This window comes from Tasmannia lanceolata, unplaced genomic scaffold (assembly GCF_043159265.1).
Source record: "Tasmannia lanceolata isolate RefF3 unplaced genomic scaffold, GAP_Taslan_0.1 ptg000008l, whole genome shotgun sequence".
Classification (NCBI taxonomy): Eukaryota; Viridiplantae; Streptophyta; class Magnoliopsida; order Canellales; family Winteraceae; genus Tasmannia; species Tasmannia lanceolata.
Window position 1 is genome coordinate 58,485,167 of NW_027518685.1, and position 26,589 is coordinate 58,511,755.

Here is a 26,589-nt window from a genome sequence, read left to right on the forward strand (position 1 = left end):
TCTCAAAACCTCCACTAGCGCGTCCCACATCTCCATTTAAATCTCTTCCTACAAATAACTTCTTTCCATGTGGTATTCCTTGGACTACTTCATCCATATCGTCCCAAAATTGCCTCTTGACAATTTTGGGTTTATTTCTATCTATATAAACTAGAAAAAAATTAAAATGTTTAATATATCCATAGATTTTCACTTGCCAAGAAATTCCCGAGAATCATATTTGTGACACAGTATATGATTAGTACCAGCAAAATGCTTGGATTTGTATTTTTGCGTACTACGGATTTTTAAATGACAAAATATTCATCACTTACATCTGCTTAGTTTTCATGCTAGTTTTCATGCTACCACTCTTACCACCATACTTCGTATTTTCGTAATGCATTATTGTACATTTACTTTCATTTTTCTCTAGATATGGTCAGCTCCCAGCTGCAGCTACACCGTTATGCCACTGGGCGAGAGTCAAGGGTCATTACTGCTCTTACCCTATTGAAGACTCATCTTTTCAGGTAAATATTACTTTATGTCAAATGCATATAGAGTGCTATATGGTACACTAAATGATATTTTGAAGCCTGATATATTTTGGCTCCTGGCCAGTTATCAAGGTCATGTTAGTGCTGCTCTGGTTCTTGGTGGTGTTGATGTTACCGGACCCCACTTGCACACAGTGAGTGATTTTAATGATAGGAATTTGGTTACAAAAGTTTTTTCTGCTTGTAACATGTATCAATTTTTTGCCAGTGTACGTGTGTGACTAAACAGTTGTATGCTGCAGATCTATCCTCATGGTTCAACTGACACTCTACCATTTGCAACGATGGGTTCTGGTTCTCTTGCTGCAATGGCCATGTTTGAATCAAAATACAGAGAGGGCTTGACTGTAAGTTGCCTCACTATAGTTGCATTCTGCTCTTTGGTCTCTATCGCGTGACAATCATGGATTTAAATTTCGGTTTCGGTTTGGCTGAAACCGAAATTTCGGCTGAAATCCGGTAAATAAAAAAAAGCATTATTTTATTATTTCTGACATTTCGGCTGAAATTACCGAAATTTCGGAAAATAATATTCAATTTATTGATATTTTGGCCAAAATTTGGGAATTCCGAAATTTCGGATTTTGTGAACATTCGGTTTCGGTGCCAACTGAAATCCAAAATTTAAAACCATGGTTACAATTATGCAGTTGCTTACTGAAGAGTAGGTGGCTATCATGGTTTTAAATTTCGGCCGAAATTCGAAAATTAGGAATGGAATTTCGGATTTTGGCCAGGACCGAAACCGAAATTTATACCGAAAATTTAAAATTTTAAGATTTACACCAAAATTTCCACTGACATTACCGAAATTTCCACAGAAATTTCTGTTTCGGTCCGAAATTTCAAACCATGACGGCTATATGCTTAAATGAGTGCTAGTAACTAAAATTAGGATTGGGAGTTCTGATCTCATCAAAGCTATTTCAACTCATTGACTGAATCTCTAGTCTTTAGAATAGTGGAACCTTTGATTGCCAAAAGGGATGTGCGCTGTTATGGCTCCTAGAGTAGAGCATCTTTTCATGAATACCCTCTGCATGATCAAGTGTTGAAATTGTTCACACAAGCTCATACGTAATCAAGGGGTCCACACCAGTGGGTTCTAAATAAATTTGGAGCTATATGTTTCGTCCTTTATGAAGTTTAGTTTTCAATTTAGTTATGCTTAGGTGCAAAGTCAACCGTCAGAGCTGGACACTTTTTTTTTTTTTTCCGACCATGCTTTTGCCCTGACAAAATTTTAAGCTTTGAATCGCGCCTCATTCTGCAAGACTCGAGAACGACTAAATGACATGAAAACCCTGAATTCTGATTGGTTGTCCCTTTTCTTGTTCCTCTTTGTAAGATAATCTCCACCGTGGATGAGATCCACTTCTCAGCTCAATTATTGGTTCATAGGATAATGCATAAGGCTTTGCTGGAAATTTTGTTTGGTCAAATTCTGGAGAAGTACTAAAACTGGAGGAAGCACAATCTATCATTGAGGAGGTCGACCTAGAGTTCTATGCAGGAAATATATCTAAAACATGAGGACACTTTCACTTCCAGTGAAATGCTATATAAATAATGCAGTCTGCTTCTTAGCAGGTTGAAGTTGGATATGTTTTTTTTTTAATGGCTTGGATATGTTCTTTCTATGGACTACTTTGATTTTTCTTAGTTTGTGGTGAGTGATCTTCTGCTTAATTTTCTTATTTTTTAAAGTGTGGGATCTCCTTGCACCCACACTAGAAATGGTTCATGTCTTTCCATTATCTTTCTTCGATTACTTCTTGAAAAGTTGCCATTCTTATTTCTATTCTCCAAAATAGTTGGAGTGTAACGACCCGGAACACACCGGATCGCTACGGGAAAACAACCTGTAAAAGTACCAATTTTTTCTTCGACATATGAGAGAGAACAAAAACTAAATTCCAGTATCAATAAAATTAACCATAAACTAGATTAAAGCTAAAATATTATCCACCACATAACCAAAGTCCATCCCTCCCATTTGGGGATATTTCCAAACTATCAAGATCAACTAACTGTTTTAAAACATAAATGAAAAGAAACTAAATAAAGATGGCGGAGTATCCGTCAAGACTCAAGACTCAGAGCATCCACTCTGCGCTCGCCCTCTAGGCATCCCCATTAGCATTAGTCATCATCCAGTGTCGTAAAACCTGTAATGTATTTTAGGTATTAGTTTCAATGAAACTAGTAGGGTCATTCAGCCCTAGGTCGGTACAAATAAACAACAGTAGAATTAAGACAAGGAATTCTATTCCTTAGAGAACATGGAAATAACAGTATAAACAAGATATACAGCAGGATCCAATAATCAAAGGTGGAAACTACCTTTCAAAAAAAAAAAGAAAAAAAGTGGAAACTACACTAACAGGGTATAATAAACAGAATATCAAGATATATAAATGCGAATGATATGAATGATATGAATGATGCCATGAATGAGACAGCTACCCAAGGTCCTCTAGCTTCCCAAACAGCCTGTTACCTAGTGTTGCATGGATTCAAATTCGTGTCGGGATCCGACACGGATTCGAGGTGTCGGATTCGGCAAACCCCCAAAAGTAGGATTCGGATTCGGTAATTTTTACACATAAAATTTTCAAAATTTAAATGTGTGTGTATATATATATATATGAGAAAACTGTTGGTGAGCTTAAGCGCACCATTTTTTTGGTGCACTCAAGTTGTTATAATGCCTCCCATTGGTGCGCTTAAGCGGGACCCAGCGGGACCCAAACATTTAAACGAATGGGGGTTAAGCGGGACCCAAACATTGGTGCGCTTAAGCTCACCAACACTTTCCTCATATATATATATATATATATATATATGAGTTAAGTGAAGCTACACATACGTGTAGCTAACTTAGCTACACCGACGGCTTAAAATACAGTGGGCCCACATTATTTGGGTGATCCAAACCATTCATTTGATAGGCCCTCACATTGATAGGGTGTGCCCAAAAAATCAGCTCCATAGGTTCATCCCAACCCTTCAAACTGTGAAGGCAAAATTGATAGATTTGTGAAGGTTTTTACACGTCCAATTTTGCCTCCACAAATCGTAGGGTTGGGATGATCCTATGGAGCTGATTTTTTGGGCACACCCTATCTATGTGAGGGCCCATCAAATGAATGGTTTGCATCACCCAAACAATGTGGGGCCCACTGTATTTTAAGCCGTTGGTGTAGCTAAGTTAGCTACACGTATGTGTAGCTACACTTTTCTCTCTCTCTATCTCTCTCTCTCTCTCTCTCTCTATATATATATATATATATATATATATATATATATATATACAAGGAAAGTGTTGGTGAGCTTAAGCTCACCAAACTTATGGTGAGCTTAAGCGCCCAATCACATTGGGGCCTAATTTGTTAGGATGATCCAAAGCGGTTGGGCCTAAATATGAAAAATGGACTAATATAACTGATTAGATTAGATAAAGAAACCTCACTAAAGAGTAGGCCCTAATCTAATACTCAATATATATAGATATATATACACATATATCCTAACCAGGGGCACCAGCCCTAAATATAATCCAGCAGAGTCAAGACGCTTGACTCAAGACAGATATGTGAATGTACTAGGACCGCGTTGTAGCCACGTAAGGTGAGCTACCCTAGTCTGTAGATAGGACAAGGCTCCTAACTCTAGGCTCCAAATGTGTACGCAACACATGTTCGTCCCTATATGAATGCAATATACATATATAAACACATACAACTCTTAATTATGTTTCACTAAGTCAGAAAATATATTTATATACATAATCTATAAAATGAAAGTAAGGCTCCGGACTCAATATATCGGCCACTATGAGTATGATCCATACTTTAGATGTATAACACAGGTACGCCTAGTGTTATACATAGTATGCCCTTACATAGATGGGGTGTGTACCAAAAATCAGCTCCATAGGATCATTCTAACCCATCCATTTGTGGAGGTCAAAATGGACAGACATTATTTGTCCATAAATCTGCCCATTTTTGTCCTCCACAAATGGAGGGGTTAGGATGATCCTATGGAGCTGATTTTTGGTACACACCCTATCTATGTAAGGGCCTTGCAATTGAATGGTTTGGATCACCACAGAAAATGTGGGACCCATGTGATTGGGGCGCTTAAGCTCACCATAAGCTCACCAACACTTTCCTCTCTCTCTCTCTCTCTCTATATATATATATATATATATTCATGAAAAAATTGAGGGTAGAGGGTTGATTCAAGTATTGTATTAAGAGTTTAAGGAGTGAGGGGGTCGATGTTCGAGGGTCGAGGTGCTAGGGTTTTTATTAAAAGAGTAAGGGTTGTGCTTTCATATAAAAAAAGTTAAGAAGAAAATACGTTTGAAGGGAAAATTTACAGGATTCGCATTTCAAAAGAGACAATGATGAATTGGACTCGCCAAAATAAAAATAAAAAAATGACTCGTGCGGGTCACGGCTACGGCAAGCATCCGGGTGTGTTCCACATGAATCCATGTCCGATTCGGATGCGGAGATGTGTTGACACGGATTCGGCAGAGGGGGGCAAAGAATCCATGCGACATAGCTGTTACCTCATGCCATTCCATGCTCCCGTCTATAGTAGTGGTTGTGCTGGTCTTGATTGCGGCATGCATTCCCCATACGGCCCTAGTGACTCTTGGTCCACGGAGATGGAATAGTGCAATACCAATAGAGGGTTGCGCACACTGGCCGTGTTGGCTTTAGATTTAAGAATCCCTGGACTACTCAACGGCCTCCCACAATCCCCCATTATTATTATGCCCCATGCACGTTTGATGTCATGAACATAATTTTAACAATGATCCCAATTTCCAAGATATTTGATTTCCATATCATGTGAAAAATACTACAAATTGATTCCTCTTTTCCAATAGTATTCGGACATCTACGATGCTTCAAGCATTAACAATTCATAAAATATAATCTGCATAAATAAACAAAGTATCTATACAGGGATTAGGCATCATGATAATGATTTTCATACTCAATAAAGAATAGTCATTACACGAATTAACTCAGTATTGCTTAAAAGTACAAGTTCAAGTAAGCTGTCACTTACCATAATCAAACGTGATATGTTAGAGAATATGAAAGCTTCTATGTGAGAGTTAGATCTACTCAACCTGAAAATAAGAGGCCGCATACACTAAGTTTTCCTAACAGTGCCATTATGGATGACAAACAGTTTAGCAAATTCAAAGCAACCAGTTTTCGATATCAAGGACATTTTAGAAAAGGGAAGGGAAAAGGATCATCACCAAGTGCTTATTGTCGGTCCGTGTGATTGACCTCGGATGTAGTCACCCCCGCGTGGTGAGGGCTAGGTGGATTTCGCCCACGTGATCAGGATTCTGTAGTAGATTCAGAAGTTGTTGGACCGGTCGATGTAAACTTTAGAGGGAGTAGATTCTTCGGGGTCGAATGTGGCCAATCAGTTGAAGATAATCTTCCTACCTAGATCTCGATTATGGAACTTCTGTCCACTTCACAAGTCCATCGGGTTGGCAAATGGTAGGACAAGCAAGCGTCCCTAATTCCATTCCATCTGAAGGACTTAAAACGAGTCAATATCACATCACTAAAGAAAGTGGAATCCCTCACTACCTCACCTAGAGTGAATCAAAGAACTAACAAAAGACAGATCCTATAACTAGTCGGAATAAATAGTGGTTGCTCACCGGGAATAGGGATTCAAATGGGTAGCCCGCCTGAAGACGCAGTTGAGTACAAGCTTATCCCACCGTTCTATTCCTTGTCAAATATATAGCTGTTTTGGGCACACCAGCCAAAGCGAATCCTATTTGGGCTATCACATTCTCCATTACAATGTTCTCATACGCATGAATACCCCCATTAGCTTCCTTTTGTGGCTCCTTGCCCTATAATTCTAAGAAGTATAATAACTAGAAAACTGTTAGGCCATATGAACTTGATAGGGAAAGGTAGGACTAAGGGAATAATCTTGTTTGGTTCGGTAATGGAATCAATAGCTTGCCCGAGCAGGGATATAGGAAGAAGCTAAAGCTACCTTCATCAATGAATGAATGAATGAAAAGAAACCGCTTACCGAGGAGTAGAAAGGGAGGACATGTTTGTTTGAGGATCCGTTGGTCCTCGAGCCAACGCTAACCTAACGTAGTCAGGGTCCTTCTCGTAGGACAAGTAATGGGCCAATAGGGCCTCCTCAAAAGGTCTCTATTTACATGTGATTGATAAATCAATTCAAGAGTGCTGCTTTTTCTTGGGAAACCTGGTTTGGTTAGTAGGGAAATGAAAGAAGCCCTTACCTTGGCCATATCTGATTTGGGAGAAACGGGATCCGTTGGTTAGGAGGAAATATGCCTTTCCATCACATCAAACAAAGCTGCAGGCACTGCCTTCTCGGCCGGATAAGCCAGAGGGCGCCGGGAGTGGCGATCGAAAAGTGTTTTTCGAACGGATTTGATCCTATGCCTCTCGATCCTTCTGATCACATGTGGTTTGGTTGAAATCTTAGAAGCAGGAACCTCCTCTCGGGGTGCCGCTCCCACCTCGGAACCTCGATTCCGCGCTCCTTAGGAAGGAGCTTCCAGGGAGCGCGACCCCAGAGAGACAGGAACTGCTCTAATGACGCTCACAGCCTGCTTCTATTACTCTATAAGTCCCACGATCACCAACTTCCTTATATCAAACTCCTCAAACTCTTCAAAGTAATTCGTTGGACAAAGCACAAAGGCTTGTGCATCTTCAGAAGGCACGGGGAACGAGTGCACACAAATGAAGATGGTGAAGATGGTTAGAAATTAGCTTTTAGATGTACTTAAATTTTGAAAGATACATATGAAAATGGTTAGAAACTATTATTTTTTGATGTGCTTGAATTTTGAAAGATATATAGAGAAAATATTACATACACGCTCCCATGGCGCTCCCAAACTTAGACTCTTCTAGAACCCACGCTTCCCCGCCCCCGCTCCCGCCTCCGCTCCCGCCCCCGCCCCCGCTCCCGCCTCCGCTCCCGCCCCCGCCCCCGCTTCGTGCTTCTAAGGTTGAAATGCTACTGGTGGTTGGTGCTCTCGGCCGCAGGTGGTGCATTATAAATGAGTTCTAACTAGAAAAAAGCTTAGAAAGAGGAACATGCGTTGGCTCTGTCGTTGGGATGGTTACGTGGGTACTGGTTCTCGAACGGACTCTGCAGAATTAGAAGACTACGGAGTCGAAGATCAGAAGATCTTTTCTCTCCCTTGCCTGAACAGGGCCATATATCACCATTAGCACCCAGTTTCCCCCCGAGTAGCTGTGCCAAATAGGATGGAAATTGTGAATCTGCCGATGAATAGGTCTTCTCTTACAAATAATCCTTCCTTTCATATTACAATTATTCCCCTGTTGTTCCCACAGGTTCTTTTGAAACCCATTCCCTCATGTTTTCAATCTCTCTGTTTTTGGTTTTACGCGAACGTTAATTATTTGTAAGTTTTTTCTTCCCCCCTATTTCTCTATTGTAATTTATCTCCTTCCTTTTTGGTATTACTTAATTGGTTATTAAAAGCAATGATTAGTTGTCAATTCAATTTCTATCTAATTCAAGATTTTTAATTAAAATCAAGTGGTCCCAATTTTGTTTTCTAATTTAAATAACATCAAGCAAAGATTAAAAACTTGCCAAAAAGAATCTTAAAACACAAATCCCGTAATAAACTCATACCATAATGCTAAATGGGCCACAACTTCATCAAATCACGTTCAAATCGCGTATTTTGGGCCCGTTAGATAGGTAATCGAAAAATGCATCTAATGAGACCAAAATCAAGTCAAACAAACACGATTTGATGCCTCAAGATTTGATTTCAAATAAAATGACGAAGATACAATACGAGCCGTCGATTTGCATGCCATCCACTAATTAGATAATTAAGGCATGATTGACGCTCGGATGATATGATCCCACATCCATTTAAGCTTGATCGAAGATGTGAGCGGTTCGATTATTGATCCTAGGTCCAAAATGATCCGATTTTTTATTGGGCTCATGTGGCAGTCAATCAAGAGAGCCGAATGTCCTACGGATACGGGATTGATGATCTGGACTGTCGATTTCCGATCAAAGGGATCACTCCGATTTGATCTATCAATCGGGGGATCTACGGCCGGGATTTAAATCAAAATTACACATCTTCGACCCTTGGCGAGGTCAGGCATTACATGGAGTTTCCCTTTTAATTGTTTTTTCATTTTCATTTTGAGGCAAATGTTTTGATTCCTTGATGTAAATCTTTCATTGGCAAATTTACTACACAATTACTTAGTGCACTCCAAATTTGATTCCGGTTCGATGTTCACAGATATCTAATTGTGTAATTTGAATCTGCACTTATTCATTAGACTGTTCTTGGTCGTGTTGTTCTTGTTGTTGTTTCCTATGCTTTTGTAATAACCGAGCTATATTGAAGAAGAGGGACAAGTTGATCCTGAAAAGAAAAATGGAGACCATAACAAAAAACGGAGACCGTGACAGGAAAATGTGCTAGTAACTATAGACAAGTGAAGCTCCAAATAAGGGTCCTATTACAGATCTAGGTCATTCCTAAGTTCGAGCAAGGGATCATTCTGGGCTACCAAATCCGTCATTTCATTGGCACTACAAGGGACATGCTTAAAGATGGGATTGGTAATTGTGCATAGATTTACAGATTCCAAAATTGTGTGTTCGAAATGCCATTACAAAAACTTTGGCTCGCGTAATGTCTATAGGAAATGCTCAGAGCTTAAGACCAAACTGGCCCCAGCCATGGTTTGGAGGTCTAAAGTTGCCCCCTCTCAGGTTGACGTTCATGATGTTCCCTTGGCTCTTGAGATTCCAACTAGCCTGGTGGAGGAAAGAAAGAAGAGTCTTAAGAGTTGCCTCATCGGGAGTTTGAAATCTGGATCCTGGCTGCCGGAAGATGTTTGAGAGTGGACTAAAAGATGTTGGGGCTTTTCTGAGCTACAAAAACCTTACTCCATCAACTCAGTGGATATTTTGTTTTGCTTTTGTTTTGCTTTGAGTTAGAAGCCCAGGGGACTTCTATTCTAAGGCATGGAGGTGATTCTTTAGGGGGATATCTCTCCTCCCTTCAGCCTTAGTTCCCGGCTTACAACACGGGAGCTAGAACCGTTAGGGTTAGATTCTATGATATCCCTCTTCACGCCTGGTCTACGTCAACTGTGGAGATCCTTGGACAGCACCTGGTCAGGTGGTCCAGACTCAGCTCTTTGGTAACCACGACCACTGCATGACTTTTGCCTCGGCTTTGGTCATAACTTCCCTTTGGAAATCTATCCCCTCATCTATTAGTCTAAGAATAGATTCTGGTATTTATTCGATAGGAGTCGAGGTGATCTCTAAGGATACTATTAACAGTATGACGATGTCGGTAATGGGGGAATCAAGTAGTAAAGATAATTTGGCTGTTTCTGAGGGCCTCGATTTGCAGGTATCCGATATTCATTCGTCGGCGATGGCCGACCCACCGGAAAAGGTGACAATTGCTAATCCCGAGGACCGTGATAACGACAGGGAGCCGTTGGTGGGCCCCTGTTTGAATTTTGAAATATCCACTTCTTCGCTTAGCCCAGAAGCCAACAATTTGCCTAGAATGTCAGAGATCAGAGTTGCTGCTGTGTTGGGGAGGTTGGGTCAGGCTGGAGGCGGGTCGGTACCAAAATCATTAATTGCTGCAGCACATGTTTAAGATATTGCTGATAGCTGTATTCTGAACTTAGAAAAGGAGAAAAAGGCGCTAAAAATAAAAACCAGATTCAATAAGGGAATCAAAAGTTAGGAGAAACGTCTACGTATAGGGAAAATTGATTTACCCCGTAGAAGTACTAATCCGGAAGTACGGGTGCTAGCTGCCCGAGGTGGCCTCTCCGTTTTTAAAAGAAAACTTAAAGGTATCTTTAGGAAAGAGGATCACATGAAGATGAGACTTGTTGCTGACTCTCAAAAGCTCTTTCAAAACTTTGACAACTTCACTGAGCTAGCCATGCCAGGGAAGGAAGTGATCCAGGTGGCATCAATTCGATCGATCAGGATTTTTCGTATGAGGCTGGAGATCTTGAACTCCTGAAAGATCTTCGTTACACCTGAAAGATCTTCGTTACAATGAAAAACTAGCAAGGAAGGAATCACCCACCCCATGTGAAGTCTCTCTTAGCCTGCTAAAGAAGCGATGGGCACATCTAAGGAAATAATCTACCAGTAATCCCGGCATTGACCTCAACTCCTCTGAGACGACAAGTGATAGGGAACTGCACTTGCCTCTCCTCGATCTCCCCTTGTTCAGTAAAGTTTTAGAAAAGGAAAGACGTACAATTCGGCGCCTCTGGAGGAGGAAAAAAGGACCGTAATTAGGGTCCTGGAGAATAGTCAGGAAAGCCTGATTATTGAGGCCGATGCTCCCTTGGAAATGCTGGGACAGGAAGCCGGGGAGCTCCCAGGGCCTAGTGGGGATTCTAAAGGTAAGGATAAGCGGATGGTTGATAGTTTAGCAGGAAGTCGTGGCTCGTTCTCGGAAGAATTCGATGACTTGTTAAGAATGGGGGACGTTTTTTGGATTGAATACGATGAAGATTTGGGGGCAACCAAAGATACGTTTCTAGCAGTGGCGGCAAGAGACAAGGAAGAGAAAGAGATAAGAGCAAAAGAGGCTGAAAAGAAGACTGAGGAGGGGGCTTAAGCATTAATTTCTCCTTCCAATTCAGTCTTTTCATAACCTCTTGCCGTGATTTTAGGTTTAAAGGGAGGAGATCCTTGTGTTGATTAGTTGGTAGTTTAGAGGAGCCCTTCTCAAACTCTCGGAAGAGGCCGTAGGAAGAATGCTAGTATGGAAGGTTCAGGATAAGTTTGAAAGAGTTGCTCTGCCTTGACTAAGTTTGTCTCGTTAGTATTCCTGAGGAAGTATGTGAGGGGATGAAATGATGAAGATCTTTACTAAAGCTTCAATATCTTAGGCCTGGTTATCTTAGGCACTATTTCGATCATGGAAGCAGTGGAGTAGCTGTATGCCTGTATTGAATCTGATTCCCCTTAGCTTGAGAGATTCTAGTCTTTTGCTTTGGGTGCTACCCTTCTTTTGCACATGTAATTGTCCTCGGGCGTTTTGGAGAGAAGACAAATTCTTTTTGGTTGAGTGGGAAGGAGGTTGGGAAATGGTTTTCCGTTGGGGTAGCCGTGGGGTCTGCAGTTTTGTAATGTTAGTGGGAGTTGGCAGGTTGGAAGAGCTATACCTTATCCTGATGTATCTATGTGTAGTTTTTACTTTTTTTTCTGGACGGTTCAGGAGTATACTCCTGGCCATAACACTATGTAAATGCAAGCCGGGACCCTTGGTCCCTAATGTAATTTCCATGGTATAAATATACTTTGTCATTTTTCAAAAAAAAATTGTGTTTGATATATGCCAAGGGCCCTGGGCTTTGACTTGAAGCCCGAGCAGTAACATGGTGATAGTGAGTAAAGTAACATGCTGATAGCCCCTCCACCACAACAGCCTTGCAAGACGGTCCTTAAAAATCTCAAGTCAAGTGAGTAAAGCCTAGGCTTCCTCTTCATTAGCATCTTCTCCAATTGAATTACTAAAAACTTTGATGATCTCACCTTCCTTCTTTCTCACCATCCCAACGGCCTTGGCTGGATTGCCGCATTGAGCTTTTAATAAAATTCATTTTAAGAATGATAGTGGGGATATGAGACTGTTTAGTCATCATTTTATCTGAATTGGAATGAGCCAAAAAAAAAAACCTCCAATTAAGAAGAATGTCTCCATTGATATTCCCCATTTTTTTCCCCAAAAAGGCCCATTCAGTGGTATGGAGCTTAATATTGGTGATTAGTCTTCCAATCGTAGAGACATCATCTGTATCTTCTTACTCCTCTGATTCAGCTACATCCAAACCTAGAATTTCTGTTTTAGCATGTTACTCACATTCAACTTTCTGGCTTGCGACACTCAACAAAATGCTTCCACTCTTAGAGGAATCGGGGCATCCCACGAATACCTAATGGTAGGGTGGGCCCATTGGAAGCCAAAAAGGAAAGAGAAGAGAGATTTGATCAAGAACTGACCTCGAGAGTCTTTCTCCCATACCTTCTTGTTCAAGGAAGATGGTGACATATAAGCATGGGCCAACAACCTTAAAAAAAGAAAGAATGAATACAAAACAACTCAAAACTCTAGATGCCTATCAAAATCTAATATGCTTCTTCCTCCAGTTCTTTACCTATTTTCCTTAAAAAAATCTGATTGCTTTACACTTCAACAAAACCTTTGAGTCCAAACCTCTAAACGGAAATCTACTATCCCACCCGGTCCTCCCCATAGGACCTCTAAACCTCCGTAGCTACTTACTCCACAAAGTTAGTTGCCTTAACCCCAAGTTCCCAATGCTAAGACCCCCTTTCTTCTTAGGCTTCCATACAACTTCCGAATCAAGATGTTAACTTCTCTTTCCTTCTTCCCTTCCTTCCTAAAGGAAGTTGCTTTGTATTTTTTCCATCGAAACCCTCACAAAACGACTGAAATGTTTCCTTTTCTATCCCCACCAAAATACATACCGAAATCGAAACGCATACCGACACCAAAATGTAAGTGTATCAGCGGTATAGTATACTAATTAATTTTACATAATTATAGAATTATCACACATGCGCGACAATGCTGTCAGTGGGTGTTTGATGTTGTTAAGCCATTATGGGTTGTATAGAACTATCTGGCATTCGAATCAAAATGTTGTGATTATTCTAGCACTTCATGAAGTTTCATCCTAAATATCCATAATTTACACATGCTTCTGTATGTTTCCTTGATGTTACATGATTTTCATCAAAATTTCCATCCAAAACTGAAATGTTTCCATTTATGTCATTTCGAAAACATATACCGAAACTGAAACTGAAAGCCTTGAACAAAGACCTGAGGTGTCATTTACCTCACCTTTAATGTTATTTTTCTAAGGTCGTGACATGCACACCATGATTCTCATCTAAGCACCACACTAGTGAAAAGTTGATGTCTATCGCCTCGAGAGGCACTTCCACCTTATCCCTCCATTATCGAGGATGACTGAGATCACATTGACCTGCTGGGATTGCTTACAAACAGTTCTTGAATTCTTCCATGTGTTCTGATGGTCCTATCTCCATTGCTTTCCTTCTTGCCCAAACCAGGGCACTCTTGAACCTCCTATTATCTGTTTCTCATCAACAAGATTGTGAGGCCTCATCCCTTTTTCTTCCCTGATTCCTGTTGCCACCAGCATGGTCTGATTCATTACCTGTTCAGGATTTGCAGATATGGGAAGCCTCCACTCCTCGTTCTCCGTGCCAGTTCTTGGATCTGAAATTGATGTATGCACACAATCAGTCTCCTGATCTCCAAGTTGAAAAGTTGTAACACAATTCCTTCTCCTGGAGTTATACTGATGGACCGTCATCCACCTATCCTTTTATACTTCTCCTGGGAATTTCAAAGTCTTTTGGGTCACTAATCAGTTCTAATACGACTTGATAGCGAAACTGATCAGTGACCTAGTGTCAAATAGTTACCTTGTAAATTAGTGGTATAAGTAGTCAATAGGGAGGAGACAAACATTTGTAGTGTCTGATCTACCTAGTATTTACCTGGTAGAATAGTGATAAGTAATGTTTGGTTGCCAACCTCGTAGAGTAATGAGAGGGGGTGTCATTACTAATATAGAAAGAGGAGAGAGGGGAAGAGAGGAAGAGAGAAACAGAAAGCAAAATTCCTCCTTTTTGGAGAAATTTTGCATGGAAAGTAAAAGTAGGGAACAAGGGTGCGCCACGTCACCAGACAAGCAATAATTACCTTTGAATCTTGTCTAGTAGTCTCTAGGGACTGTGATGCTAACTTGGCAACCAAACACCGTAAAGTTACAAAAAAAAACATTTTTTTGCTTGGAACATCCTTGAGGATGCCAGGCATGTGGCAACCGAACAGTCAGCCTATTTGTGTTTCAATCGTATAGTAGTTGCGTGCAAGTTACGGGATATTTCACCTAACCCATCGATTGGATGAGAATCTGAGTTATGAGTAAGTTTGACGTGTCGTAAGTTGAGAATGATGCATAGATGCCTCTAGTTTTCCATCAAATAAAATTGAACTGTTGCAATTCTTGGAAACCAAGGAAAAAATATGGACCTTTCCTGCTGATACCACCATATCTTGTGTGCTATTAATATGTGCATTATAACTTGAACAAGTTAACTTTGCAGAGAGATGAAGGAATTAAACTCGTATGCGAGGCGATATGCTCTGGTATTTTCAATGACTTGGGAAGTGGAAGCAATGTTGATGTCTGTGTAATAACCAAGGTTTGTACTTTATTGTTTGATAACCTCAACATTGAAGTTGATGTAATAATGATTTATGACTTTTCATCTCCAAATTCAGGGCCACAAAGAGTATTTGAGGAACCACCAGTTGCCAAATCCTCGTACCTACGTCAGTTCGAAGGGCTATTCTTTTGTCAAGGGGCACACTGGTTAGTGACTTCTTTTTCCTTAGAATTTACTTTTTTCTCTGTCCTTGACTTTTGCATAATAAGTTGAGGTAGACCAACTACGAAATCATCCATTGGCTTATATAACAGGGACACTCGGTTTTTGATAAATATCCTATGGGGGCACACATGTTTGCCATTTGTCAACATTGTTGGACAGAACCTTAATTCATTTCTTCTTTTGACGTATTTGCAATTTATATAGTTAAATTTATTCCACTCGTGTGTATCTGTTGTACTCAGCTACTTCAAAAATGGCAATGCAACTGTATCATATCCATGCCCTGATGCTTCTTTTTTTTTGGGGGGGGGGGGTGGATGGTAATGCCTTGATGCTTCTACATTAAGTGTAAAAGACATAATCCTGCCACATGTATGTAGTTGTTTTTTTTTGTTCTAAAAAAAAAGTATGTATCCTAGATGTAAAAAAGCTCGGTTTTGCTTTTTAATGAATTGAGTCTTATCATTCAAAATAAATAAATAATATTCATAATTTAATGTACTTCCCTCCTTAGACCCTGCAATGGTGGGAGCCTCGTGCACTGGGCCGCCCTTTTTTTATATATAACTTATATTCATGCCCTGCTGCTTTGTTTCATAATGCCGTTTCTTTTAGGCCCTGTTTGTTTTGGATTTTGATGACTGATTGTTGGACTCAAATTTGCCCTTTAGGCCATTTACTTCTTTTGTGAAAATATATTAGAAGTGACTGGAGCAGTAAATTTACCTTCATTGAACTCAATTGAGCATGAGTTTGTCTGATTCTAGTTTTTGGTGTTTTGGTTCCAGAGGTCCTGTCTACAAAGATCACCCTTTTGAAGGAGAAAGTGGAAGTAGTTGAAGCAGATGCAATGGAAGAGTGAGATGTCTTAGTGGAGAGAGCAAAATGTTATTGGTTTTATGATCCACCATATATAAAACCATTCATATATTTTCTGGGAACTAACTGTGGATGAGAATCTACTTTGTGCTGAATTGTATTCTTGGGTTTCATTCAACCCTCTTTATTCGTACTTTTGAAGTATTTGCTAATTATGGTGAGGGAGATGGTATCTGCAATTCCTTGTTTTTGACCTTGTAACTCTGTATTGTCCACTTCTCAGTGCCTGTTACAATTCCCAGAAAGCCATCAACAGATATCAGTGAAGTTTCAAATGATGACAGCTCCAACATCAAAACAAGGGAGTGTCGATATCATCTCATTCAGGCTATGTTTGGATTACAGGAATTTTATTTACAGGGACACTTGCAGGAATTGATTTCAGCACAAACATATTTTGATACATGCACTCACTTGCTTGTCTTTTAGTATTTAAAGAGCTGTGAAAAGGTTATTACGATTCCCAAAAAGCACTTTCAAACCAATAAAATACTAAATGACAAGCAAGGTGAGTGCTTGTGTCAAAACTTGGTTGTGGTGAAATCATATTTATAATGACATCATGATAATCAATAGACTTCATGGCCCCATCTCTGTTGTGTGGAAAAATAGACGGGTCTACAAACAGAGATCTGAATTCTGTCACTGCAATTGTTGCGTTCTTTGAATGGCAAAGCTTAAAAAATTGAAAGCAAGTAAAGAGAGAGAAGATAAACAATCAAACATACACACACATATAACCAACTAATAAACTAACTTAGTAAATAGAAAACGTCACAGTAGAAGAAAACTATATGTTCAATAACATAATGCAACCTTATTATCCTTACATGTAATAACATCTTGCGACTATATCCTGCATGGCTACTTGGATTGCAGGAAAAATGTTTCTCACAGGGTATTCTTTCCAAGGAATGTTTTTTGTTGCCACAATTTGGTGGGAAATGATGTCTGTGGCTTTTTTTTTTTTTTTTTTTTAAAGGAAAGATATCATTATAAATTGGAGGTCTATCTTAGATTAAACTTCTTCAACTTCAGTGGTTCAAGTTTGTTTTCTTTATGGATAATCAAACAACGAAAAAGCAAGAACTTCTTATAAGTTTTTCTTTTCCAAAAATTCATACTAGAGTAATTATTATTATAAAATCCAGGTTTTAGCTTGTAAAATCTAGGATTTTACAATCCTTGATTATAAAATTCTTGTGCCATTGTGAGTGTTTCAATGGTGTCCCAGTGGGGTTCCTATCATTGGATGATCCAAACTGCTCATTTATTGGGTCCCACTTAAATAGGCCTTACCCCCCAAATCGTCTCCACAGGATGATCCCAACCCTCAAAATCTAGAGGTTCCTACATTGTCTTCTATCTATAGATAGGATGGTTAGGGTCATCCTATGGAGATATTTTTAGGGTACGGCCTGTTCAAACGGGCAGGGGGGGGCTAACAAATGAGTGGTTTGGATCATCCAATAATTTGGGCTCCACTCTATTTTTATTTTTGTTTTGTATTCGCATGTACCTACCAACACCATATACAAACTCAGTAGGCTTTAGCGTGAAGATGACATTTGTACAAAATAATAGTTATACTGATTATTATAATTTGATGAACAGTTTGCATATGAAATGTAGGGTTTGCTTGGCTATCATGAATTTTTTTTCCTGGAATATTGGCTTACCCAATAGTGAGGGATGGTGGGAGAGGGGCTGAGTGAAAAGGGCAATAAAAGCCTGAAAAACCAGGAAACAAAACTCGAAATATAATCAACTTTTTTCCAGATTTTTGAGCCACTCCTCACCCTCAACTCATCTGTGCCAAGTCTCTCCTTCTCCCACTCGTCCTACCCCTCTCTCACCACTTGCTGACACTAATTTATCATGAAAAAAAATTCCTAGCTGCCAGAAATGGCCGTAAAGAAAAAGCAAGCAACAAGCGTTACCTACATGAAATTAATATGATCCTAACCCTTCATTAGATAGTTCCTACGTGAACATTGAGATGACCCCAATCAAGTTAACAAACTAAAGTCATCCGTAGGTAGGCGTGTCAATGGATCCACTTCGGAACGGATCCACCGATGTCTTAATCATGATCCATTCAAACCCCTTATCGGTCTGATCGGATTCGGAGTGTTCTTTGGATCCTACTTCCCATGTCCCAGTCAAGATCCATGTCAAATTGGACCTTCCATCGGAGTGTCTAGTAGGTCCTACATAGATTACACACAGGTAAAATTTGCGGTCCAGTGGGCCACCAAAGTGCAAGAGATGAAACATGACCAAGCATATCCAAGCTCGCATGGGTGGATTTACAACGCAAATCACTTGTGAAAATGGGACCAATTTGAATTTATATTCAGTGATCTTCAGGCTTGAGTTTTCTCATTCGCAAAGATCCAAAAAATACCGTTGGTAATTTCTCAAGCAAAACACATAAAAAAGATGCAAACGCCAGTTTAGGTTTGCACGTACTCTTAAGCAAGTATAAATACCCATACGGAATACCACAAAATTTAAGAAAGAGGGGAGCAATATGGAAGAACAGAAGCAGAAAATCAGCTAATCCTAAAATCATAGAGAAAAACCCTAATCATAAATCAAAGCGAAAAAACCCTAATCTTAAAAAGGAACTAAAAATCAGAAGACTGATTCAAGCACGGCACCCTTGGATTTCCCTTATCAGTGGTGCCGATTCTCCAAGCATGAGACGGGGATCGAATAGAAGACCCATAGCATGCATCTCTGTATACCATCTCATAGTACATGTGAAATCCATCTCACTATAGAACAGAGCTTGAGGGAATAAGGAAAGGTAGGCAAGTGGGTCGAGAAGAGGGACAAACAGAGAGAGGGAATACACTGTAGGGGTGCAAGTTTGGCCCTGTCAGCCCTAACTCACCCTGAGCCCGAACAGGGTCTGCGCTGGATTTTCCAACCCTGAGGGCGGCTCAAGGTTGGGTTGGGTTCTGGGTGACCCGGCCCGACACTAAGTTTTCTATTATAGAATTGAACCATCTGTGCATGCTTCTTTTGCTAATGTTTTCTATTATCTTTGATTGATGTTTCTTTAGATTATTATTATTAATTGTCTCTGCTGCCCATCATGTTGTTGAATTCATATTGTCTTATTTTGTTCCCTTTCTCTGTTTATTGATCATTTTGTTCTATATGATATGTGGTTGCTTTATTTTTGGCACTCTTAATAGGTATTTGCACTAGGGTCAATTAGGGCAGCCCGGCCCAGCCCTGCCCAAATAGAGCCAATCAGGGCGGGTCAGGGCCGCGCTAAGCTGTGTAGGGCGGGCGATGGGTTGAAAATTTTCAGCCCTGGGCGGGTCAGGGCAGAGATAATGGGATCCAGGGTTGGGCTAGGGTTTTGAAAAACCCGACCCGACCCGACCCTGTTGCAGTCCTAGAATACATGGGTTAAGAGCGTGGGGTAATAAAAAGAGGGGGGGTCGAAACATGGAGGAAGGAGGGGTGATGTGTCGAGAGAGAGGACGCATGGCTGTCGCGTAGGGTGGGAATTTATTAAATGCCCAGCGCAATCAGGGAGGATACAGAATGGAGGAGAAAGATCAATACGAAATGCTTGCTTTTCCTTGCTTTAAAACTATATGAGAGAGGCTAAGGTCATTAGAAACCTTATAAATCTTATGATCTGGATCTGAAATATATCCATGGATCCTAGAAGTGTGTCTAGGTCCTATCTATTAAACTTCGGATACGGGACTATTGGACTGTCTGGATCGATTGACAACCCTATCTGTAGGCGAGGCCAGGTCTAAGATATTCTCCCTCCACTCCAAGAGGGGAAATGACTGGGTCGAATAGAGGACTTGGTGGATTGGGACCTAGAGGAAGTAAGGAGTAGCATGTCCACCCACACAGAGTTACTTTTTTGGTGTTCCAATTAGCTGATTAGCTCCTTCTAAATGGGTGGTTAACAAGGCATGAGAAATGAAACCCCACACATCAATAACATGATCTAGAGATGATTGCCATAAAAGCATTTTAAACCCTTTCATTATCATCTACTTTCTGGATAATATTGCTTCCAATGGTAACTATATCTACCTAACTTTCAACTGCATCTAACCATAGGATTACCTTTCAATGGCGTCTAGACTCTGGACTGATGATAAAATTTTCATGGTGTCTAGCTACTAGATAACACATTTATTTTCTAAATAAAAATTTGGAAGTAAAAAAAAACTACAAAATTTAGGATAATTCAGAGTCTCAAAGTATCAAATTTAGACACCTAAATAGATACCAAAGCACGTTAGTCAATTAGAGACGAGAAGGTAGGCTACAACTTGGAAGAACGAACTCTGCCTAATAATCTATTGGTAGACACGGCCTACCAGAGAGTTCAAACAAAGGTGGAAAAATTTGTTTCTTTTGATGTCAGTTGGAGCCATTTAGCGGAAAATAATCCTTTTGGTTAGAGTAGTTGCAAGACCTTGAAGCAATCCCATCCCTAAAAGTCCTATTGGGCAAATATACCACTTATAGGGCCTACAATCCTCATCATTCTCCCCTTCTTGGAAAGAACTCGTCCTTGTCATCTTGTTCTCCGCCTGGATCAAATATGTAGACAACCAACTCAAGCAGTAGGAGTCGTAATCCGTCAAAGTCACTCATGCGATGTAATGTTCGCACAGCCATGAAAGTAGTTGGAAATGCGGGTGGAATGATAAGGAAGAAATTCCTCAGGTAGAATCATAAGAACCCAATCTCTGACATAGGCTCGGGCTAGAAGATCTGACAGATCAATTTTAGACATAGGCTCAGGCTCAAAATCAATAACAGCATCACTAACACTAGTAGTTCGATCATCATGCGCCTCCTCAATAATGTTAGCAACTTCTCCCCTTCTTGAGAACTAGCATCATCAACAGGTGATAGAAGAGAAGTAGCTAAGCGGCACCTCCGTGAATCAAACTCTCTGAAGAGAAGGTCTACCTTTATCATCCCGGCCTCAACCCTTTTCAACCCGTCCTCAAATTTTTCTTCTCGTTCACGACGGACTACAGCTTCCCGTTCACGGTGAGCTGCGGCTTTCCGTAGACGACAAACCGCTTCTTCACTTATCAACCTCCACTCATACTGATGATTCGTTAGTCCTCATAAACTCATCAAGGACCTCCTCTCATCGACGGAATGGAAGCTCACCTAAGCTACGATGCTCTGTCAACATGTCCATCCACAATAACTTGGCGCCTTTTCTCGCGGTCTCTCTGCATCGGGAAAGGGTCACTCAGTGATAATAGTTGTAGTATTCGTGGTATGCCATCCATCATATACATGCATCCTCATAGTAGCTATATGGGGTGCAATCCTTAAAAGATCAATCGGCGTACCCATTAAAATATGGAGTAACTGGTGGAGCCATTGTGGATTAGTGTCGAAAAATGAAATCAATTGTCTAATCTGTCTATCATGCCGAAAGGAACTCAATGCTCTTCGCAGATCTCTGAACGGACTCTCGGATGGCCCCAACCGTTGTCGGATCAGAACTGACGGATGAGATGTATCCCAAATTAGCAATACCGATAGCTACTAGCAGCTGAGAATGAACTGGATATAATCTTCAAGTTGTCCCGAACAATTCTTGTCTTGGCATCACGGTCAAATTTTGAGAGAAAATGGCCCATGGTGAAGAGAAAAAATGAGATGGAAAGAGGAGAGAGAGAAAAGGAGATACCAGAGAGAGTGTGACTAGTGAATGTGAGAGAGGGGAGACGAGAGAGAAAGAGCAAAGAGCATAGTTGTAAAATCCGTTTCGTTCGCCGTTTCGTTTTGGCGACCGGAACAAAACGGTTCGGTTTTTCGGCCATTTTGTTCCGCGTTTCGGTTGAAACTTTTCATTCTGCTTTCCAGAGGGATTTTTTTTAAATAGTTAAAAATATGAAAAAATGCAAAAAAAATCATAAATTGTTAGAAAATTAGAGAAGCTTCAAGAGCTTAAAAGAAGATTAGAAGAAATCTTAGTTGGTGGGAAAGTGTGTAAATGAAGTTTGTAAGATAAGGGTGAAAGAGAAGAGTGGAAAACAATGGTTAATGGGGTATATATAGTGGTGTGAATGCTTGTGGATGTGAAAAGACGGAAAATACCCTTCCAACAGCTATAAAAAGGTCATAAACAGTCATAAGAGGAGGGTAGAATGCTCCAAAAACAGTCCCAAAGGCTATAGTAGCATTCTCGTATTTTTTTTTTAAAATTTTTTCTGCCTTTTCAGACAATTTCAGCCGAAACAAATCAAAACGAATTGAAACGGAACGAAATTTGGAACGAAATTTGGAACGGAACGAATTCCAACCGAATTTCGTTCCGGTTTCTGGACCGAAACCGAAATTTCGGCTCGTGTCGGCCGAAACAAAACGAAACGAAATATACAACTTAGAGAGAGAGAGAGAGAGAGAGAGAGAGAGAGAGAGAGAGAGAGAGAGAGAGAGAGAGAATGAAGATACATTTCTGCACCTTTTAGTTTTTTTCTTTTTTCTTTTTTTCTTTCCTTGTATACATGTTACCTGTACTCACTGGTTATAAAAAGCAACTAGCCCCTTTTTTATACCAGGCAAGGAGAAGGCAAGTTGCCTTTCTAAACACGATCATAATTTATCAGAGAAAGCTAAGAGAGAGGGCTTGCCTTTCTCAACATGATTCTACCACGAACGAGACCGTGCACACGAAGGAAACCTCAGTTTCCCATCTCGGCCAGGATGTACGGTGCCGGCATGGTGTAGCACCGGCAGAAGGGTGTTGGGTGCCGGCGGTGGTCCTGGGTTCTTCTAAGGCAAGCGAGCGTAGCGGAGGACGGTGGTGATGGCAACCGTTAGGGGGTTGCACCGGAGATGGAAGTGCAGATTTCTGCACTTTCTGGTCAGCAAATCTCCTCTCTTTTGTGCTTAAACAAGGCTTAGTGCTGCGTTAGGCTTTGGATCGGCCAAGATAAGGGTTTCTAGTGGTGTTGCTAGTTCCGGCGGGGGAGATGAGGAAGAATGAGAGGAAGGGTTGCTGGTGGTGTTCCTAAAGGATGGGGTGGGGTTTGGGGTTAAGCAAACAAAACTTTGGGGTTTGGACAGTTGATGGGTTTAGGGTATTTTTTTTTCTTGGCTTGAGGATGAAAGTAATAGGTTTAGGATGCTAGGGGTAGGGTGAAACCTGTGGCAAAACCTAGTGAAAAGTCACTGCTGAGAACACAAGCAGAAAACTAGTTTCGTGGCTGAAATTCAGGAATTCTAGCAGCTAATTTCTGTGGCAATCAAGAAGCAGGGAAATGCTGCTTCACTTGGTGATGAAAACTGATTCTTCAAACTAGTTTAATTGTGGTATAGCTGATACTAAGTTGGTACAGGACGACCACTTTGATTTTTCATTCTTGATCCTTTCTTCGTAAATTTTTGACTCAGGTTTGCTTGTTTGTGGGTGTAGGAGAGGGATATGTTGGTGGCTGGTTTGGGTGGAGAAGAAAAGAGGGTTTTGTGGTGCAATGGGTTAGGTCTGCGCAAGATTTTGATACAGGCCATGGAAAGAGAAAGAGAAGGAGAAAAGGGGGGAGGAAAGAGAAAGAGGGGGGAGAAGAAGGAAGGGAAGAAAAAATTAGACGGGAGAAAATCAGTGCTAAATATTTTTTCCAAAAACCAATGTCTAATACATGAAGCCCAATATATATAGGCAATGGAAATAAAAATCCCTAAAAACTAAATAACATGAAAATAAAAATCCCTAAAAGTCCTATTTGGCAAATATGCCACTTAGTGGGCCTACAATCCTCATCAGCTTGGTTTTGGTGGACCCCTACCAGCTCATTAAATAATTAGGATGAATATTGAAATCTACAAAATAAGATTGAATGTGCATAAAATCAGCCTCTTCGAATTCTACTTAATGACTAGCCAAGCTCGTTTTGAAGCAACTATTTAAGAACTTATCAATGTTTGTGTTTGTATGTGCAGTACATATTTCTCTGCTAACTAGAATTTTGTCACCATGTAGTCAGCTTTTATCCTTTATTAAACTATGTCATTTATTCTGAAATTAATTATGGTGGGTCTCTGAATAGGGGTCAGCGATCTGGAGGTCTGGATAGGGGTAGCAGAAGCTGCCCATAGGGGAAGAACAAAATTAATGCTAGGTAATGAAGATTTTATCTTGGAACATAAATGGGTTGGGCGCCCTTGAAAAACAGGCCCAAATAAAGAAGCTGCTACGAAAGCAAAATCCGGATGTGATACGCATTCTTGAAACCAAAATGCGCAACATCAATAGAGCTTTTGTCAGATCTATGGGGGTTAGACCTGATTGGGATTTCATTTCTTTAGATGCTGAGGGTGCATCAGGAGGAATTCTTCTGGCTTGGGACCAATCAAAATGGGAAATGCAACAATCCTGGCAAGGCACACTCGGAGTAATGGTGATAACTCTTAGAGAACCTTCACAGGAATGTATGGGCCACTTTGTAGAGCGGAAAAGAGCCTATTTTGGGCCGAACTGATGGCGATCGGCCAAATGTGGAATTTTCCATTGTGTATTGGAGGAGATTTCAATGAAGTTAGATCTATTGAAGAAAGGCTAGGATGCAACAGGGTTTCCCAGGGTATGATCGATTTTTCAGATTTCATTGCCTCCAATGAATTGGTGGATTTGGCTTTATCTGGGTCCTCGTTCACTTGGTATAGGGGTTCTAGCCGCAGCAGGCTAGATAGATTTCTTATCTGCCCGCGCTGGCTAACCTCGGTACCTGACGTCTATCAGAAAGCTCTTACCCATTCTGTGTCAGATCATTGGCCTATTCTCCTTGATCCAATATTGGACTCGTGGGGTCCCTCACCTTTTAAATTTGAGATTGCTTGGTTGGAAATCCCGAAGATGGAAGAGAAGATGGGAGCGGGGTGGGTCAGCCATAAAGTTGACGGTCCAGCGGATGTAGTAATCGGGGAAAAATTTTGGTTTGTTAAGAAAAAGCTGAAAGAATGGAATTAGGACAGAGCGAAGTTGTGTAATGAGAGGAAAATATGGTTGGAAACCAGAATTGAAAATATAACTTCTTCGGAGGAAAATAATTCGGCGGGGGGTGAGGAAATAGAGGAAATGGGCAGACTAAAAGAAGAACACAAAAGACTATTACTACAAGGAGAAACTTCTTGGCGGCAAAAGTCGAGGGCGAGATGGTTGAAAGAGGGTGATAAGAAAACAACTTATTTTCATGCCATTGCTAGTGCTAGAAGAAGAAGGAACAGAATTGAGTCATTAGAAGTGGATGGAGCTTTATCCACTTGCAAAGACCACATCATCCGAGAGATAGTTGGTTTCTATGTTTCTCTTTATTCATCTAAGAGATGTTTCCGCCCTGAGCTTGCGATGTGGAGTTCAGTATCTTGGAGGAAAGGGATAGTGATGCTCTGGAAAAGCCATTCGAAGAAGAGGAAATTGAAAAATGGGTCTTCTCTATGGCTAGGGATAGGGCTCCAGGCCCGGATGGTTTTTGTCTTGCTTTTTTCCAAAGCTGTTGGGAGTATGTTAAAGAGGACATTATAAAAATTTTTCATGAATTTTTTGAGAGGATGGATCTAGACCGCAGAACAGGAGCTACTTTTTATAGCCCTCATTCCAAAGGTCAATGGCGCATCAAAAGTTTCACAATTTCGCTCTATCAGCCTTGTAGGGTGCTTATATAAGATTCTTGCCAAAGTGTTAGCCGAAAGACTTAAGTGTGTTCTCCCAGCCATTATATCAGAAAATCAAAGTGCTTTTGTTTGCCAGAGACAAATCTTGGATTGCTCCCTGATAGCCAATGAATTAGTGAACTACGCATACAAAACCTATCATGGGTGGGGTTATTTGCAAATTAGACATGGATAAAGCGTATGACAGGGTTAAATGGGATTGCCTTGACTATCTGTTTGGGAGAATGGGCTTCGGAGATAGATGGAGGGGCATGATTAGGAGCTATTTATCTTCAGCATGGTTCTCTGTTATCATAAATGGCTCCCCAAAAGGTTTCTTCAGATCATCAAGAGGGCTTCGTCAAGGAGATCCACTATCTCCTTTTCTCTTTGTTATTGTTGCAGAAACTCTAAGCCGGCTGATAGATAAAGGGAGAAGAGAGGGTTTGATATAGGGGTTCAAGATTGGCCAATCTGAATCAGAGGTATCACACCTTCAATTTGCGGATGACACCTTATTATTTGGCACTCCTCAAGCACTATAAATCCTAAATTTAAGGGCAATTTTAAGATGTGATGAGTTGAACTCAGGCCAAAGAACAAACTTCTCAAAATCCAGATTTTTTGCAATCAACATTGACCATCAAGCGGCGATGAATCTTGCCGGCATTATGGGTTGTAAATTGGATCATCTTCCAACCACCAACCTTGGCCTACCTCTTGAGAAGGGACGACCTAGCAAGCTCTCTTGGCAACCCATTGTGAAAAGAATTGAAAAAAGGTTAGATCCATGGAAGAGGAAGTTAGTTTCTAAAGGTGGCAGGTTAACTCTCGTCAAGGCAGTCTTGGCAAACATCCCTATTTATCAATTATCTATTTTCAAATGCCCCATGAGCGTCGTCAACCGGATAGAGCAGACGAA

At 40.6% G+C, this 26,589-nt stretch overlaps 1 protein-coding gene across 1 annotated transcript in view; it reads left to right on the forward strand.

Moving 5' to 3' along the window:
* Positions 1–16,171, forward strand: part of LOC143885395 (proteasome subunit beta type-7-B) — a 40,537-nt gene extending 24,366 nt beyond the window's left edge. Inside the window, exons 4-9 of the mRNA XM_077389550.1 lie at positions 416–512; positions 604–673; positions 782–886; positions 14,826–14,924; positions 15,004–15,094; positions 15,902–16,171. Of these exons, the coding sequence (XP_077245665.1) occupies positions 416–512; positions 604–673; positions 782–886; positions 14,826–14,924; positions 15,004–15,094; positions 15,902–15,975 (536 nt within the window). The 3' untranslated portion in view covers positions 15,976–16,171. The remainder of the gene's footprint in view (positions 1–415; positions 513–603; positions 674–781; positions 887–14,825; positions 14,925–15,003; positions 15,095–15,901) is intronic.
* The last annotated feature ends 10,418 nt before the right edge of the window (positions 16,172–26,589 follow it).